Here is a 20260-nt window from a genome sequence, read left to right on the forward strand (position 1 = left end):
AACCCAAATTTGAGCCAGCCGGCGCGTTTAGACTGAAAAAATAATTGGTTCGGAACCTGAAAAGTTGGTTCTCAGCGGAATCAAAAAATTGTTGTTTTTTCCTTGGGAACCGTGACATCATCAGTGGGCGTGTCTCATTCTAGGCTGTGAAAACGAGCAGGAAGGAGAAGAAGGCAGTGACAACACGGAGAAAAATAATTTGTAGTGGTCTGCTGAGGAAACCAAATGTTTAGTGGTGATTTGGGCATCTACCGAATCTCAAGAAAAGCTAGAAAGCAGTACAAGAAAGAACAAGTTGTATGCTGAACTTGCGGGAAGAGATGGCCAAGGCTGGGTTCACGTGCGAACGCCAGACCAAATAATGAATAAACTTAAAAAACTGAAGAAGGACTACCGAATAATGTCCTCCCACTTTGGTTCCGCTTAAACTGGTGTGAACGCGGGCTGGTTCGCCAGAAAGCAGCAAGGTTCTGAGACTCCAGAACGGAACCAGAGCCAGAACCAGAACCAGAACCGTGTCTGTCTGACAGTGGTTAAAAATTGTGAGGGGGCAATTTGAAAATGGTCATGCCAGTTTCCCTCACCAAAATGAAGCCTATCTTTTGGTAGACTCAGCTCTCAGTCTTAATCCGTTTCACTACTGTAAGACTGAGAATATTACTATTTAAATCTTTTCATAACGTCAGGTGGTGCTGTTGGAAGCCTTGCATCGGAGACGCTCATGCAGAACCGGTGTCTCGCAAAACATCGCCACGTTTGCGGAGAAACATATTAATCACTTAGAAACAAACATAACCTGTTAATAGGACGTGTTTCATCCGGCCCCGGCGGCTAGCGGTCTTTCCCCCAGCGATAAGCCCGACTCCCGAGGCTAACGTTACAGAGCCTGCTGACTCCTCCTGACTTCACAGCGCTTCACAGTAGGTAGCAAGCGGACCACTCCCGGGTAGGAAAAATGATTGTAAAATAAACAACAGGTATAAACTCTCTTTGCAGCACATCAGTGTCTTGCTCTATATTGGAACTATGAAACATTGCATTGCCGCTACCAAATAAAATTCTAATAATAAATGTAGGCGTGTCTGCTGCCGGCCGTTCTCGCCGGGCTCTGAACCAGATTTGGAACAGTAAATTCCCAGACGTTTGGTGGTTAGGTGGCGCTGTTGGCGCCGCTCACCAAACGTCTGGAAACCGAGACTAATCTTTGGAGCATTATTGCACCCCCTTCCCGACAAGCAAGCATGACGTACCAATGGATGCCTTAGGTCTGCTATTTTCATATGATACCAGTATATTCACTATAGCTTTAAACATGAGCCTGCTGCGGCCTCTGAAAGACAGCAGTGTTGCACTGCGAGAAGTAGAAGAGAAGTTAAATTTGGGAAAGGGGGGGGGGGGGGGCAACCGGTGGGGTGGTACCGGGCCTGGACAGGATGGAAGAGAGATGATAGATGCATGGAGAAGAGAGAGAAGAGAGAGAGAGAGAGAGAGAGAGAGAGAGAGACCTTTGGAAAACATGACACTCACTCACACACTGAAAATGACCACTAGTGCAAACTTAAAACAAATGATTTTGCTTTTAAATTAGTAGATTATCTTAAATAGTCTACAGAAGCCAATGTGCTTGCATTTTCTATGCCATTATTTTGAGATTACCAGTTAATTATCTTTTTATCTCAAGGAAACGAGCATTGTTATCTTGAGATAATGCGATAACGAGATAATCAACCCGTTATTAGGGGAAAAAACTAAGTTTCAAGAGAGGGAGGGGATGGTTGCAGTGTATTATTTATTTATTTATTTATTGTGAGGTACGCATGATTTTTCACATTGTCATTTTCTTTTGTTTCTGTGCTGCACGTCCCTCTGATGTGTGTGGAACAAACATCAGACTGCACTGGACCAGCTGTGACTTGGGACTCTTAGCGCAGTTGTTTCCAGTCCACCATGAGATTGCTCTGTAGATAGACCCTTTTCACGGGGGCCATTTTGTGTCAAAAAGGCAGGGTAAACACAGGTGCAAGCAAAACACTAATGAGGGTTTCCAACTCCCATGATTGGAGCACACATAACGCTGTTGGCAATTTGAGATGATGCGTTCTTGAGGGTATTGCGCAATACCAGCGCAGAGGCCGCCTGCAGTACTACACAAATCAAAAGCTCAGTTGATGTAGATGCAGCCAATTGTGCTCTGGAGCTTTTTTGTTGCTCCATTTTTCGCCATAAATGTTCGTAAAGTGGCACTTATTGAAATCTACTACCCTGCTTGTAGGCGTTAAATAGGCAACTGTGCATGTTGAAAGTTAGCAATGACAACGTTTGTGTTTGCCCTGCCTTGTGCCACGTGTAAGATAGAGTCAAATATTCTGCCATCTTGCTCTCCTATCCCCCATCTCTCTCCTCTCCTCTTCCTCTTTTCTCATCTCTCCATCATCTTCCTCTTTCCATTTATTTTCCTCTCCCCTTCAGCCACGTCACTCTTTCATCTCTTTTGTCTTCCCTATTTTGTCTTCTCCCTTGTTCCCCTCTTTTTTCTCCCGTCACTCCCTCGTTCTATTATACTGTACTTTCATCCCTCCCTCCAAAGTCCTCTCTCCCTTCATCCTCCTCTATCCACGTTCCTTTTCATCCTCCTTCCTGCTCTACTCACCCACATATAAGACTAGAAAAAAGCATCTTAGAAAAGAATCGTAAACTTAAATATACGAGCTTTAGTGTGGTTTGCAGAGGTCCACAGGTGTGGGATGAGCTTGTTAATACTATAACTATGTAATTAGCTGTGTCTGTTGAAAAAAGAAGAAGCTCAAGACGGCAGTTGTTACTAAAATATGTTTTAACCTGAATACCCTGAATGGCTGGGGACTTCTCAACTAATTACTCTACTTTGGAATTCTTTTAAATCGTACTGTAATTTCCACGTGTCATTATGTCTCTATTTCTTCTATTTTTGTAGTATTTAATTAATGTTTAGACTGATGGAATAGATCTCTTAGGATTATTTAGTCGTAATTTTTAGGATTTTAGGTTAGTCTTGTACTGTAGGTGTCCTTGGTTTAGCTGTCTTGTAATCTTAGGTATCAGGTGTTTTGTAGGTGGTAAATGTTACTGTATAATACATGTACATGCAATTGTTAAATGTAAGTGTGTAGGTAAACATATTTTAAATGTGATGTGCTCACTGCCTGGGTCCCTGTTCTCAAGATTCAGATAGCTTATGGGTGTCCCATTTCACATATCTGCATTATGTCTTATATCAGGGGTGTCAAACATGCGGCCCGAGCGCCAGAAATGGCCCGCCAAAGGGTCCAATCCAGCCCACAGGATCACTTTGAAAAGTGTGAAAATCTCACAAGTCCTTCAATCCAATATTAAGTAGCGTGTTCATGTTTTCTATATTCATCACTAAATGGTAAACTCATCATCATCGTTACCCTTGAATATAGAGAAGTGCACAGATGCTGTTAATTGTAATGCACAATTACAGTAATTGTGATAAGCCTATGATAGCTGAAATAGCCCCTACGTGAAAACGTGTTCTTAAAATGTACATGTAATTATTTACACTGAAAGAAACAGGACAATTTGGAGGTGTTGTCATTTATAGGTTATTATTGATTTGCTTTGTCTGGCCCACTTGAGACCACATTCGCTCGCATGTGGCCCATGAACTGAAATACGTTCGACACCCCTGTCTTATATGATTGTACTGATTGCTGATTTATGAATAAAACTGAACTGAACTGAATCTATTCTTCCCTCCTTTCCCATGCTAATATTCCCACCATCTCTTAAATCTTCCTTTACTCCCTCATCTGTCGTTTCTCCCTCTCCACCTCCCCTCCACTCCCTCCCTCGCTTTCTCTCTCCCTCCACCCCACCCCTCCCCTCTCTCTCCCCCTCCCTCCCCCCCTCCCCTCCCACCTTCACTGTCTCTCCCCCTCCACACCTCCCCTCCCCTCCCACCTTCACTCTCTCTCCCCCTCCACCCCTCCCACCCTCACTCTCTCTCTCCCCCTCCACCCCTCCCACCTCCCCTCCCCTCCCACCTCCCCTCTCTCTCCCCCTCCACCCCTCCCACCTCCCCTCTCTCTCCACCTCCCTCCCTCCCCCCCCTCCCCTCCCCTCCCACCACCGCTGTCTCTCTCCAGAGGCCCAGAAGACGCCGTACTATGCGTCGTACGGCCCGGCGCGGCTGGCCATCCACGCTCTGTGCACCAGCCACTACCTGGACCTGGTCATCACCTTCATCATCTGCATCAACGTCATCACCATGTCCCTGGAGCACTACAGCCAGCCGCAGGTGAGGGCACCTCCTGTGGGGGACCTCCGGAGAGAGGGAGGGAGGGTGGGGCTGTGGGCGCAGACGTAGAAAAGACGGAGCACACTCGTTTTAAGTTCTCCTGATTGGGCGGTGACATACAGTAGTGTCTTGGCAGAGTGCACGTTTATTTGAAAGTGGGGGAACTCCCGACAGAAGGCTGGCAACCTGCCTGCTGTGAATCAGCAGCAAAAAAGGAAAGGAAGAGCAATAACCAGAATAGACCCGACGCCATATGGTAGAAGACAAGCAGCCTGACGGATTGAAGTTTTAGTTCTACAGATATTTCTTCATGGCAGAGATGCTGCTGTGGAGGTAGAATCTCATAATCTCATTACTTGAGTTAAACCTCCATGGACCCAGCCAAAGCTAAATTCATTTGGCAATACTGATTATCTTTTGATTGGTACATTAATAAACGACTTGTAAATGAACAGAGAGAGAGAGAGAGAGAGAAAGGTGCTATAGACCGTTTCAGCTTGACAGCATAAACAAAATTGTATCCCTATTGCTATTGGTGTTGCTACAGTAATACAATAACTGACAGGAAGTAAACCTGAGTCCAAACTGTTCCCTAGCAACAGAATTCTGGTGAAATGTTCTATATACACATACAGTACATATATTTTTAGTCATTTATTTATTTATGTATTTGTTTATTTATTTATGTATTTATTTTTTAATTCAAATTTGAGTTAGCTACTTGGGCTCTTTGGCTCCACCCAATGAGCAGTGGTGTAGTGGAGGGTAGACGCAGTAGGTAGACGGCGTCTACTTACTTATTTTTCAGACGGATTTGCGTCTACTCACTTCTAAATCTCCTTTGATGCAAATCCATTCAAGTTTTTCTCTTTTCTGCCTAAAGTCTCTTGTCGGGCAGCAGCCGGGCAGATTGAGATTGAGGCGAGGCAGACTCAGCCAGTTCGGTAAAGTTGGAAATATATTGACCGATTCGCACTTCCCGGATCAATAGGTCATAAACGAAGCGTTTGCACTGCACACACGACGCCTCTTTCCGACGCAGCAACAAATCGGCCTGTGTATTTTCGCTTCTCTCAAGAGTTGCGTCAAGCAGCACAGAGCAGGTCGAGCTGGGCAGGAATTCACGAGAATAATAAAATAAAACATCCTGTCGATTTTCGAAATAAAACCTGTTACTGTAGCCTATGTCAAGAGAGAAACAGTCACACATTTGGGGGGGGGGGGGGATTTAGCCTGCTTTCCTGCTTTCTATAATAATGCATCCTTCAAAAATGTGTGTATCAATGAATTAAATTCAGAAATGTTCAGGTTATGGTAGCCTAATTGTTCTCATTGTTACATTGTAGCCTATAATTCAACCAAAATGTTGTTTTTGTAGACACCAATAATGACTGCTCAGCAAATGTAGTTTAAACTTACTAGTAAGTATAGTTACTGTAAGTAGGCATATATATATATACTGTATATATATATATACTGTATATATATATATACTGTATATATATACTGTATATATAGGTGTATATATATATATATATATACTGTATATATATATATATATATACTGTATATATATAAAGCGGCCGGGGGGGAAGTGGGGCTAAATTACAGTCTACCCACTTCTCCAGGGACCACTACACCACTGGCACTGAGGATTAACTCCAACAATCTAATAAGAAACTACAGGCCAGATCTATCAAGAGAATCATTCAATGCCCACTTACATGTAGGTCTTAATGTCCTTTCCTCTTGAGCTGTTCGGATACGTTCTTTCAGATTCCATAGAGGGACTAACAACATTGATGGATACCATGAAGCTCTAATAGGCCTAAACACAACTATTACAACAGATGGGATAACAGCAGCTGCTGTACTCAACTTGTAAAAATAAACTGTATATTGATACTATGTACAGTATATTTCTGTCTTCGTCCTTAAGGGCCGTTTTTCGTCCTGAAGCCGATGTGTTTTTTCTCCCGACGCTGTCTTTTTGCACTCCTCTAAAAACTGAACTGTATCTTTTTGAACAACACAGCTTTTGATTATTTGATCCATGTAGCCCACTTATATCTGATTCATTAATTCCAGTGTGCTAGAAAAAAAACCCTGTTCATTCTTCCCCCAAGAGTCTGACCTAATTTAGCTGCCTTTCTCCATTAACTTCACGTTTATTAAAATGAACTGGCAAGATCACTTTTTGCACATGGCCAAAGCAGACAGTTCAACAACAACCCTCCCTCTCTCTCTGTACCAGTCAAAAGATCAACAGTATTGCCAAATCGATTTATCAAAACAATGCAGAAATGCTTAGGCCATGAATTGTGGTCTAGTGGTATACATCAGATGATGATTTAGCAACATTTGTTGATTATTGTTATGAGCTGCGTTCACACCGACCTATTAAAGTTTTTCGCTGGCATCGAGTTTACATACAAAGTCAATGCAAATCAGAATCAGAATCAGAATCAGAAAGACTTTAATGATCCCCGGGGGGAAATTGGGAACGAGCGATTGAGCGTGTATTCGCCCGGGAGAAAAATCGCTGGGCGTCCGAGCGACAGACACCAGCGATAGGGCGAAAATTTGCTCGTCGCCCGAGATGGAATATCCCAATTTGAGCGAAATTTCGCTGGCATCAGTCGCTCGCTGTTCAACGCTGATTGGCTGCCGTGTGAGAGTGAGTCAAGGATCACACTGGCTTGGAACAAACCGCTGGTTTATTGTGTGGCAACAAACCGCATTGACAGCTGATTGACAGGCTGACAGCTGACATGAAGTGAAGTCTGTACTACCGGTATAGAGCTCGCGTTAGGAGCACGCTGATAGGCTTAGGGCCTGTGTCCACCTAGCGTCTTTTTCCAACGTTAAACGCTGGGAGTGCGCTGGGGAACGCTGATCCCAGCGCACAATATAACAAGGAAGCAGTCTGCAAGTAACGTTAGTTCAGCTTGATAGCTGACAGCTAGCAAGCTAATAACACAGGTAGGCTACGCTATTAAAAGCAGTAAGCACAGCACTCACCAGAAATATTAAGTGTCTAGCCGATCTGCTCCCACAATTGAGCCGTTCTGTCTCTGTTGTGATAGTTTTTCCATATGATTAGTTACCAGAAAAGGAGCAGCCGACACCAGCGTCTTTGTGAAAAGTTAAAATATTTTCAGCTAGAAGCGATGGGAGCGCTGGGAGTCGGGCGCACAAAAACGCCGAAAATAGACGCTGGGCGCTGCGCACTTTCTCTACACGTCCGTGTGCGCTCGCATACGCTCTCCCCCCATTGGAAACAACTGAAAAAAGACGCTGGACCTGAGGAAAAGACGCTAGGTGGACACAGGCCCTTAGCTTGTAAACAACTACGGTGGCTCGCAGTGGACAAACATCATGACATTGCGTTTTCACCCTCTCTAACGTTAGCTCCCAGATGTCCGTCAATTCTTGTGCCTGTTGACGAGCGATTTAAACACAGCGACAGAGCGATTCCAAAGGGTTGAATCGAGCGACAGAGAGAAAAATAAATATCTCGGCGTGAACACAGCTTAGGAAATTAACTGTGAACATCTCTCTCTCTCTCAGTCCCTGGAGACTACACTGAAGTACTGCAACTACTTCTTCACCTCCACCTTTGTGATTGAGGCCTCCCTGAAGCTGGTGGCCTTCGGCTTCCGACGCTTCTTCAAGGACAGGTGCAGTACCTGCTCTAACCACTAGATAATGCTGTGTACACAGTCTGTTGTGGTGGAGTGTGTGAAGCTGCTTTAACAGAGACATACTGTACAGTACACAGTCTGTTGTGACGGGGTGTGTGAAGCGGTAGTAGGTTTGTACTGTACTATCTGTGTCAGTGTTGACTGTGAAAACCATAGTTGTCAGGAGTCAATTTCTCTCTGCAACAATGACAGGACAAATCCCTGTACATTTACATCTCACTTGATGGATTCCTTTCTCTAAAATGCCTTAGAGTACCAGGAGCGCTTACATCTTGAGTATGGGTGCGGGAATGGAACCAGTGGCGTGTCCAGGCCATCTTGACTGGGGTGGCCCAGGCGGGGCACAGACTCAAGCAAGGGTGGCACCGAGTGCGTCATTCAGGAAGGATGTAGAAAGGTTTTCCCTGACCGAAATTTTGCCTAATTTTGAATTATGATGCCAGGTTCTTCACTCTAGCTGTAAAAATCAGCCGGCTGCAGCCTCTGAAAGACAGTCATGTCGGCCACAGATGCCAGCAGCACCCTGGGGTGGCCAATTAAATATCAGGCGTGGCCAGGGCCACCTCCGGCCATTCCCTACAAAACGCCCCTGAATGGAACGTCTAAGGGCGTTTTCACACATGCCTAGTCTGCTTCCTGGTTTTAGACCAGACACAGAAATGTTAGATTGTGGTGTTTTCCAGCTGGCTCGGTTCACTTTCACACCAGCCAAAAAGCAAGCGGACCAAACAGGACTGCTAATCCTCCCAGATGGACCAGGAGACTCTGAGTCTCCCAGGGTGGAAAATATAAATCCCCAGAGATGTTTTTGACGGATGAAATTATATGAGTGTGTGTGTGTGTGTGTTTGTGTGTGTGTGTGTGTGTGTGTGTGTGTGTGTGTGTGTGTGTGTGTGTGTGTGTGTGTGTGTGTTGGACAGTGTCGTGGCCTACTTCATCCCCGTCACACACACCCCCCCCTCCCCCCCAGTCGCTCAGGACCGGTGTGTGGATCCATATGGTGATGCGCTCAGCGCGAGAGTGTGTGTGTGTGTGGGTGGGTGTGTTTGGGTGTGGGTGTGTGTGTGTGTGTGTGTGTGTGTGTGTGTGTGTGGGTGTGTGACTGTGTGTGTGTGTGTGGGTGTGGGTGTGTGTGTGTGTGTGGGAGAGAGAGACGGCATGCAGTAACCGCGCATCTGAAGTTCTGAACAGACCTGTCCGTCATTAGACCGCTCCCCAAATGTGAACCGATTGCTGTCATTCCCCTTGCTCTGTGTCCACAAGATCCCAACTGACATTTCCATACGTGCCAAGCCACGCTATAGCGCCTGTCAATCAAAGACTGCCACCCAAAACTCAAGACTCGGGCTGATATGTGTCATTAACAAGCGCTAATTTGCCTCCGGTAATTTGGTAAAAAATAAAACAAAACCCTCGCAACTTCTGCCAACACTAGTGAAAAGTGAAAAGAATAAAAGAATAATAAATAACCTAATGAAGAGGCTGCAATCAATCTTATCACAGAATTGCCTCCGATGAGACCAGAGTCCTTGCTATTTGCCATACGCGAGGTAGCCTATAACGTTAAATTGGTCTGCTGACGACTGCAATCATGCAAAAACTGCTCCAAAAAATAATCCACACAGTTTTCACCAGTCACCAAAACAAGATGTGAAGAATGAAGATGTTGTTTTTAAACGTAAAATACTGGTCCTATTACGCATAGCGCAGCTGGCAACAGGAGCTCGTTTAATCAAATGCAGGAAGGCTTCATGCATTTGGGTCGGATCGAGTTCGGATCACGTTCACACCACCAACGAACCGTACTAGAGCTTGTTTGGAGACCTCCTCTTTCAAAAGGTCTCGGCCCGCTTGTTCGGTCCGCTTTTGGTGCGCACCAGAGTTCCATTAGTGCATTCACACCTCCCCAAACGAACCGCAGCAAAGGGGGAAACGAACTCTAGTGCGATTCAACCGAACCAAACGAGGTAGGTGTGAAAGCGCCCTAACCGTGGCAGTGTCCCGTTGTCTTTGACTTGACTCGGATGACTTGAAAAAGCTTTCAAAGTCTTGAAGTCTCTAAATTGCTTGAAAGTAATGAGATTTGTTCAAGCAGACTGCATTTAAATTCTATTTTCTGGATTTGTATGGATTGATTGAAATGATTGAAGTTGAAACTGATGATGGAAAACTTATTTTGCATCATGGCCCTTATCAGTCTGGGGGGGGTGTTCATACTCAGCCATGTGGAGCAGTCATGATGGTACTAATAATCATCTGTATTTGATGTATTCTCGTATGCAGATTTGAACAGTGCAGCCTCTGATCCAAGTATTTTGGCTTGTGCTGGAAGAAAGCTCTGTTGCTTATTTCTTCCTCTCCACCTTCTTAACAAAATGTGCCCTTCTGACATACAGTAATTCAATGCTCTTTGCCTATCTTTCACTCTATATCTATGTCTGTCCCCTCTTCTCTGTCTCTCTCTAAGTCTTCTGTTAACCCAGAGACAATTAGAAAACCTCTGACAGAATATGTCTGTCCTTCTGAATTTATATGTCTCTGTTTATCTGTCTCTCTTTCGCACTCTTTCGGCCCTGTATCTCTTTCTGAAATCCCTCGCTCTCGCTGTGAGGCGAGCCCGTTTTTTGACTGTTTACACCCTCTGAGCCTAGTGCAGGCCCATGCTGCTCCTCTGAGCCTGGTGCACGCCCATGGTGCTCCTCTGAGCCTGGTGCACGCCCATCCTGCTCCTCTGAGCCTGGTGCAGGCCCATGCTGCTCCTCTGAGCCTAGTGCACGCCCATGCTGCTCCTCTGAGCCTAGTGCAGGCCCATCCTGCTCCTCTGAGCCTAGTGCAGGCCCATCCTGCTCCTCTGAGCCTGGTGCAGGCCCATGCTGCTCCTCTGAGCCTAGTGCAGGCCCATCCTGCTCCTCTGAGCCTGGTGCATGCCCATCCACTCCTCTGAGCCTGGTGCACACCCATCCACTCCTCTGAGCCTGGTGCACGCCCATCCACTCCTCTGAGCCTGGTGCACGCCCATCCACTCCTCTGAGCCTGGTGCACGCCCATCCTGCTCCTCTGGGCTTGGTGCACGCCCATGCTGCTCCTCTGAGCCTGGTGCACGCCCATCCGCTCCTCTGAGCCTGGTGCACGCCCATCCACTCCTCTGAGCCTGGTGCACGCCCATCCACTCCTCTGAGCCTGGTGCACGCCCATCCGCTCCTCTGAGCCTGGTGCACGCCCATCCGCTCCTCTGAGCCTGGTGCACGCCCATCCACTCCTCTGAGCCTGGTGCACACCCATCCACTCCTCTGAGCCTGGTGCACACCCATCCACTCCTCTGAGCCTGGTGCACACCCATCCACTCCTCTGAGCCTGGTGCACGCCCATCCACTCCTCTGAGCCTGATGAACACCCATCCTGCTCCTCTGAGCCTGGTGCACACCCATCCACTCCTCTGAGCCTGATGAACACCCATCCTGCTCCTCTGAGCCTGGTGCACACCCATCCTGCTCCTCTGAGCCTGGTGCATGCCCATCCTGCTCCTCTGGTACTGAGCCATTATCGAGGACAGGACACATTTACTGTGGAAGAACCCCAGGCAGTGATTCAGAAGGAAATTAAAAGTGGAGAGTATGTGTACATGTACGTGCTTTTCAAACTAACTGTCCGTCTTAGCCGAGGGTTACAACAGACCCCACCTTGAAGAAAAGTTTGACCGAGGCTCGTTTGGACACTTTTTTTCAAACTGCAATGAAGAATTTAGTCTACAGTTCTACAGTACAGTTTTATTTCACACCCGGTTTGTGAGTGAGAATAGAGCCCTGGGCTTGGTGAAATCGGAGGTTAGCCTACTTTAAAATGTTCTGCTCTGCAGTTTTAGTTAGCCCCAGAGACTGCTTCACCTAGAAACCAAATTATCCTAGATTACCTAATAATGCAGAGCGAGAAGACTAGAGGTGTCCCGCATGCGTATCTCTCTCAAGTGCAAAAAAAAAAAACATGTAGGTTTGCTGCCCCCTAAATAAATTTACAATTGTTTTATTTCGGGTTTTTCATCTTGTAAGTGGGGTCAGACAGATATATTTGTCTGATGTGTTGCCTTTTATTAAATATTGAAGATCAGCTCGTGTCTTCTACTGCTGAATAGGGAGACCGGGTCTCCCTGCCTTAAAGAGCTGCTACCTGTAACCCTCTCTCTTGAAAAACCATTGCATCTCAATGAGACAAGCTGGTCAAATCAAGCTTAGATGAGTTTCAATTGAGAGTTTTAATGTCACATGATATTGTAAAGACCCTATGAATATGGTATCTTTACTTCCTGGATTTGGGTGGCGTAAGAGATCATTTAAAAGTCAGACAGAAAAAGGCAATTAAATTTGATGGGAGGGGTGTGGAAGGGCGGGATTGGTAAAAAAAAAGTTTGTTTTTGTGGGGTGGAATTTATATTTATTTATACAGTGGTTTCCAGGAATTAAAAGTAATGTGAGCTCATTGCATGGGGCCACTGAATAGCTGAAATGTTTGGCATGGTTTTAAGCGTTGAATATCGTCACATCTTCAGCCTTCAAATATCCTCTTGGCACTCCTTGGTTCTTCCTCCCAAAGATCTAGATTTACAATAGCAACGATTTAAGAGGCTCCTCTGCATAGTATTAGAATTGTTCAAAGTATGCTCATAAATATTCATGACCGGAGCGGAAGTGGAGGGCTGTTATCTGTTCGCCTGCCAAGTAAGTTCTGGCAGTATCATGCAAGTGATTGTGTCTAAAGTGGCTACAGAAAATGAGTTATATTGACATATCGTGGACGTTGACATGCACTGCCATGCACTTCTGAACTACCATCCTAATGCCCCGTGTCCACAGACAGACAACCTTTTTTTCTTTTCTTGGCGGAGCACTTTGGATATCATGCCCAGAGCGCTTCCAACATGCACAGACACACAGCACACAGCACTGTATTCTGTGTGCTAGCTAGCTAGCATACGAGGTATAGGCTACAGTAGGTAATACTGTAGCAGCTGGCTATAACATCAACCCAACAAGATTTTAAGATGTTAATGCTTCTGACCCCGGAGCCTCTCCCACCATGTTTGTTGATCTTATTAGTCCCGCCTCTTCCTCGATTTTGATTGGTCGGTCAAAAAAAGTGACATTGAAATGTTTTATTTTCTACAGAGCGCTTCGTCAAAAATGCTAACAACAGAGAGCGCTGAAACGCCAGGCGCGGTGCTGGGAAGAGGAGCGCTCCTAGCGCATCTTTACCATAGAGAAATTAATTGCAGAAAGGTGCTGGCAGCTGGCACCTATTGCTCCTAATTTGTCTCGACTCTCTTCTCTATGGACTGTTTCCTTTGGCCAAATCCGAGAGATACTAGTAGATTTGAAAGTGTGTGTGCGTGTGTGTGTGTGTGTGTGTGTGTGTGTGTGTGTGTGTATAGGTGGAACCAGTTGGACCTTTCCATTGTGCTGCTGTCAGTGATGGGCATCATTCTGGAGGAGATTGAGATCAACGCGGCCCTCCCCATCAACCCAACCATCATTAGGATCATGAGGGTGCTCAGGATAGCACGAGGTACTCTCTCTCACACACACACACACACACACACACACACACACACACACACACACACACACACACACACGCAGGCACCCCCCCCCCCACCCCACACACACACACACACGCAGCCCCCCCCCCCCCCCCCCCCCCCCACACACACACACACACAGACGCAGGCACCCCCCCCCCCCCCACACACACACACACACACAACCCTTTCACATGTGAAACTCGTAGATCAAAATAGTAAAAATACCACCGCTCATCCGGTATCAGACTTTGCTGAGTTGCTGGAGCTTAAAAGTATCAAGAGGAATAAAAAAAGCAGCGTGCGCACACTCAAATCTGTGCAAATATCTACAAAAATATACACGTGAAGCAATTTCTGTTTACACAAGACGCACATTTCCGCCTGTTTATCGTATTGCTGCCATTCACACAATACTGACAATACTGTTACATTCCATTGTTGTTGTTGTTTACGCTTTTTTTTTTTTCTTCTCCCATTTTCTTCTGTACTTGGCCAATTCCCTGTCCCGGTCGTTGCTCCACCCCCTCTGCCGATCTGGGGAGAGCCGTAGACTAGCACATGCTTCCTGCGATACAGCTGCAGTCGGCAGCCGCTTCTTTTCACCTGACAGCGAGGGCTTTCACTGGCAGGACATAGCACATGGGAGGATCACGCTATTCCCCCCAGTTCCCCTCCCCCCTCCCGAACAGGCTCCCTGAATGACCAGAGGAGGACGCATTAATCCGGCTCAGACACGGCCAATTGTGTCTGTAAGAATGTCTGACCAAACCAGCAGTGCCGCTGCCGGGAATTGAACCCGGGTCTCCGTGTTAGACTCCACTCTTATCATTTCCCGGAAATCACATTTAACTGCCGGCATCACTGCAGCTGGAAAACACTACTAATCGGCTCATCTCCGTCCGGACTCTTGTTTCGTCTGTCCAATTCAAATTTTCAACAAAAATGTTGTCTGGTGGTTTGTATTTCCCTCCTCCTACACTTCAACAACAGAGCGTCCGGACGTTCTGCTTCTGCGATGTTACGGCATCGTTCCCACATGCGGCCGATACGTAACCTCACTAGTAACGTTAGGTCGTGAGCGGGGAGACTGGCAGAACTGATTTACTGGCATTTCGACACAGCTCCTTTTCACACGTGACAGTGTGCCGTTACATTTACACAATAGGCTCTCCGTGTGAGGGGGAAAGATTATAGCCTATAAATAGTTGTTAAATGGCACTTTTACAAACCATTAATGTCCCCGTGCTACTTAATTTCATTCATGTTCGTATATTACGTGGCTGGATTATTTGGAAGAGAGCCAAATTGGTAAGCAAGTGAAAGTCGACTCGTTTCTTTTCCTAATAGCGCTGCATTAGGCTATTGGGTGATAAGTGCCCGCTATTAACGTCCACGCATAGTAATCAATCATTCGCGCATATCAATTAATTAAAGGAGCAAACTCACGGCCAGAGCCATCGATTTCCTCACAGTGCCAAGTGCTGCAAACTGCTTGAATGGTTTATTTTTCCTCCCGGTCTACCTGTCTGTCTTGTATTGTGAAAATGCAATAATATGATAGTGTTGCATTATATATTTGAGACGTAACTTTTGTGCGGAGAAGTCAGATATGACTTGAATGCCACTTGTAAAATCGCCTTTTCCACCATTTAACGTGAGTGCGACAGGCAGCTTTAACACTTTTACGTTATCGCCTGAATAATGTGTTGGAGGTTTTTCATGGAGTGGCTTTCTGAAATATGCCTCTGATGTAGTCTACTTTGAAAAATGTCATTAAAAGTCTGCCTCGCATAAACACTGATTCCTGGCTGAAGCCTGCAGACGTATGTGCAGCACCACTGTGCAGTCCCTGTTTAGAAACAACGATGCCTCATGTCTGGAAGGGTAAGTCCGCTAAACACTCAGGCCTGATTTAACGGGCATAGTCCGGACTTCATGTGTGGAAATGGCTTTACAGCAGTCACCCAACCCAAGTGGCGGACTGGCCATCTGGAGTAGCGGGAGTTTTGGTCCACCTGTGAGCCATCGACTCCAGCAACACTTATCTGAAAAAATTAAGAAGCGCGTCTGTGTGTGTGTGTGTGTGTGTGTGTGTGTGTGTCTGCCTCTCTGCTCTGATCTCTACCCATATTTTGTAGACTCGTACATAGAGGCCAGAGACAAGTGTGTGTGTGTGCGTTTGCGTGTGTGTGTGTGTGTGTGTGTGTGTGAGAGAGATCATCACATCTCATAAGTCATCATCATTCTCCCTCTGCCAGACTTGACTTTGGCACATTCTACCTTGCATACGCTGAGTGACAGTGACAGATTGATTGTGTCCTGCATAAATTTGCCAGCGAGTCGACAAATACAAATAAACATTATGCTTCAAATCCTTCAAGCTGCTATCAGAAATAGCAGAAATATACTGTATGAGTTGAGTGAGCATGAACAACATGAACAAGAGGGTCAATACGACAGGGAAAGTCAGAATTGTCTATAGGGCTTTTAACACAGCACTTATCCCAGTGCTAAATGCTTCCCCAGCCCTGGGCTAACTTGCGATTTAGCCCTGGGCTAACTTGCGATTTAGCCCTGGGCTAACTTGCGATTTAGCCCTGGGCTAACTTGCGATTGAGCCCTGGGCTAACTTGCGATTTAGCCCTGGGCTAACTTGCGATTGAGCCCTGGGCTAACTTGCGATTTAGCCCTGGGCTAACTTGTGATTTAGCCCTGGGCTAACTTGTGATTTAGCCCTGGGGTAACAAATGTTTCGCACATACAAATTCCACAGTGGGATAAGCTTGACTTTAGCCCAGGGCAGCTGGCCCTGCTCCAGAGGGGAGCATACCTATGTTCCCCGGGTCCTATATTCCCCGGGTCCTATGTTCCCCGTTTTTGTGGGACCGGGGAACATAGAACCCTTTCTATGAAAAAGGGTCCTATGTTCCCCGCTTTTCCCAAATAGGGTCCTATGTTCCCCGCTATGTAAAATGTTATCACCCCCGTATAAAATCCCAACTTAATTTTTGATTTCCTGAACAAAGTTGTAGCGGGGTAGTTTCACTGTCTTTTCCCTTTAATATTCATGTCTTCTTGTTATTCAGAGAAAACGATGGAAGTGGCCGCTGGTCTGGACTACTTCCCCTTAACTTCACACTGAGGAGGGTAGAGGCTAATTATATCAATCTCACTTAATCCTCCCGCTCTCAGCACCACCCTCTGCTCTCCATAATACTGCCCAGGCACCGCTGAGTGGACCAGCGGCCGGTAGAATTAGCAAGCAAGTGGGTATTGATGGTTGGTGTGAGGGCCGTTCACCATTTTTACTCATAGTGTGAATGTTAACATCTCCGACGGTGGGAAAGAATATAAAATATAAGATAGTTTTGATTTGACGCTTCTTTGTTTGCTGCATAGTAGAGTGGCAAAGTTACGCCCTCTTCTGGGTTAGGCACACGAACCAAGGGATTTCATCCACCATACATTTTTCCATCTACATTTCGAAGTTTTGGTCCATGTGGCTTCAAGAAAAATAAGTTAAATGTCCAATCTGTAAGTTCTAATTATTACTGACACCGGTGGACGTTAGGGGAACTGCAGGCAGCATGTGAGTGAGCTGGCGCGCGTGCACCGTACTCGCACGCGCCCACCTGCTGCCTGGCGAAAAACAATGACAGCAGACGTGTTGGTTACTTTGTGACGTTAGCTAGCTGATATTGTTAGCAAGCAAGCTAACGTTATAGGCAGCCTCAGCAGCTAACTGTTAGCTGACCAAATCAGAATCAGAATCAGAAAGACTTTAATGATCCCTGGGGGGAAATTGGGACAAGTTACAGTAGCTCACAGAACACACATAGCATAAAATAAACAGTAGTAAATGCAATATTAAGCAAAATAAGCAGAAGAACACAACATAGCATAGAATAACAGTAGTAAATGCGATAGAAGCAAAAATAAGTAGAATGTCTAAGTAAGCAAAATACAAAATACGTAGAGTAGTATACATTCCGTGTCAATTATCATTATTGCACCCTGGACTTATATTAAGTCGGCTTGCCCTATACGTTACACGTGGCTCAGCCAGGCACAGTTAACCTATCGGCTGGCTCAGTCTCAGGGAGACTGAGCGTCTCCGAGGTGCTCTTTTAAGAGAGGCGTTAAAGAGTCCAATGGCCACAGGCAGGAATGATTTCCTGTGCCTCTCCGTATTGCATCTAGGTGGAATCAGTCTCTCACTGAACGTACTCCTGTGTTGTCTAGCACGCCGTGGAGTGGGTGCGAGTCATTGTTCATGATGGAGCGTAGCCTGGACAACGTTCTCTTCTCTGACACCGCAGTCAGAGAGCCCAGATCCAGCCCCACAATGTCCCTGGCCTTACGGATCAGTTTGTTGAGTCTGTTGGCATTCGCTTCCTTCAGCCTGCTGCCCCAGCACACAATAGCATACAGGAAGGCACTAGCCACTACCGACTCATAGAACATCCTCAGCATGGTCCGGCAGACGTTGAAGGACCTCAGCCGTCTCAGAAAGTAGAGACGGCTTTGCCCCTTCTTGTAGAGTGCATCAGAGTTTTTAGCCCAGTCTAGTTTATTGTCAATGTACACTCCAAGATACTTGTAATCCTCCACTATGTCGACACTGACCCCGTAGATTGAGACAGGGGTCACCGGAGCCTTGACCCTCCTCAGGTCCACCACCAGCTCCTTTGTCTTTGACACGTTGAGCTGCAGGTGGTTCTGCTCACACCATGTGACAAAGTTGGCCACCACATCCCGATATTCATCGTCATCGCCAGCAAATGGAACATATCTGTTACTGCAGTCAGTCTAACAATGTCCCATGACCATAAGCACAACGGTAGCAACGTTGGGCATATTTGCGACTGTTGCATTATCCACACCTTCCGGTAACATTATTAGCGGAGCTTCTGGGTGTAAATCCATAGCCGCGTTAGCAAGCAGCTAAGCTAACGTAACGTTAACTATAGCCGGGCCAAAACCACCATATCACAGCAGCTAAAAATACAACAAGCTAACGCAAGGTCCCTCCATGAACCGAAAACACAGCCCTGAATCTAGTTTCCCTCCGACGTCGGTCACATTGCTGCTGTTTGGTTAGACGGGATTCACTACATAAATCTATTTTCTTTTTCTGTGTGCACTTTTTACTGGACTCTGTGTTGTTGGTTGTTTGCTGATAGCTAGCGAACGTAACGTTAACCTAGCCTTCTTCTTCGTTGGTGTATTTCCGCCCGGAGCCAGTACAAGAGGCAGGCTCGTGAGCGCGTAGAACGTCACATCCGGTAAATTTGCCGGGAAATTGCAACCCGACAGGAGATGAATGCTGGATCCGTATCTTTTGAATGGCTGAACGCAGAGAGACGCGGCACGGCTCATTTTTTAAGTTACGTAACGGAGCATTCACTCATTGGTGATAGAAAACACTTTCCAAACATTTATTTCCCCCCCATACTTACGGAGTGGACCTTTAAATTATACCAAAAGGGGGGGGGGGGGATTATTCTTGGGCGTTGCGAATCGTGGAAGATAAGAATCGAATTCTTCCATGAATCGTTTTTTGTTGGTTTGTTTGTTTGTTTGTACCCCTAGTGTACTGGCAAGGCAACGCTGTTCTGCAGAAGTTTGGAGAAAATGAGTTGAACTATCCAAGATTAGTACACCTCCCAGGAGGCTTTATTGGGTGCGCGACCGCTGTCGTTTCCCATCAGAATATGACCGCGGCCTCACAGGCGCCATTTTCCATCCATGCTCCACCGGAAATTGGACCGCTGGGAATTGTATAGGGTCTCTAATGGAGAGTGGGGGAGCTATTCCATGTAGCTATCCCCTCTATCGACCGCTTCTTCTCATCTTTTTGTCCTCTCATCTTTCTTGTATGGTTGCTCCCTCCCCCTCTCTCTCTCTCTCTCATTCACAAAAACAGACAGAGAGAGAGAGAGTTCCTCCTGCGTTCTCTGCGGTCCTTTGACTCTCTGATTTCTCTCTCTCTAGTTTTGAAGTTGTTGAAGATGGCAACAGGGATGAGAGCTCTGCTAGACACAGTGGTCCAAGCCCTGCCTCAGGTGTGTATGCGCACGCACGCACGCACACACACACACACACACACACACACACACACACACACACACAAACACACACACACACACACACACACACTCAGGTCATTCTCAAACTCACTCTAGTGCAGCGCTTTTCAAACTGTGAGGCGCGCCTCCCCTGGGGGGGGGGGGGCGCGAGAGAGCTTCAGGAGAGGCGTGATGCAATGGGAAAACTAGAACGACCGCAACGCGGACTTATGCCTCCGCCATTAGTTAATTCTTGAGTCCAAATCGCCATTTGAGGCAAATTGGAAGAAATTCCGTCAAGGCGCTCCTGTGATGTTGCGTTACAGAGCTTGGAAATTGGGTGTGTGAGAGGTCACAGTGACCTTGACCTTTGACCACCAAAATGTAATCAGTTCATCCTTGAGTCGAAGTCGATGTTTGAGACAAGTTAGATTAAATTGCGTCAAGGCATTCCTGAGATATCGCGTTAACAAGCTTGAAAATGGCGTTTGAGAGCTCACCTTGACCTTTGACCTTTGACCACCAAACTCTAATCAGATCATCCTTGAGTCTAAGGCGATGTTTGAGGCAAATTTGATGAAATTCCGTCAAGGCATTCGTGAGATATCGCATTAAC

General features: G+C 46.4%; 1 protein-coding gene across 1 annotated transcript in view; it reads left to right on the top strand.

Moving 5' to 3' along the window:
- Positions 1–20260, top strand: part of LOC310775829 (voltage-dependent T-type calcium channel subunit alpha-1I-like) — a gene marked incomplete at its 3' end in the record, with an annotated part of 351343 nt that overhangs the window by 280484 nt on the left and 50599 nt on the right. The window contains exons 26-29 of the mRNA XM_083635957.1: positions 4149–4300; positions 7871–7980; positions 13427–13560; positions 19571–19641. Of these exons, the coding sequence (XP_083492083.1) occupies positions 4149–4300; positions 7871–7980; positions 13427–13560; positions 19571–19641 (467 nt within the window). The remainder of the gene's footprint in view (positions 1–4148; positions 4301–7870; positions 7981–13426; positions 13561–19570; positions 19642–20260) is intronic.

Source organism: Poromitra crassiceps, assembly GCF_964638095.1.
Source record: "Poromitra crassiceps genome assembly, chromosome: 4".
Taxonomy (NCBI): domain Eukaryota; kingdom Metazoa; phylum Chordata; class Actinopteri; order Beryciformes; family Melamphaidae; genus Poromitra; species Poromitra crassiceps.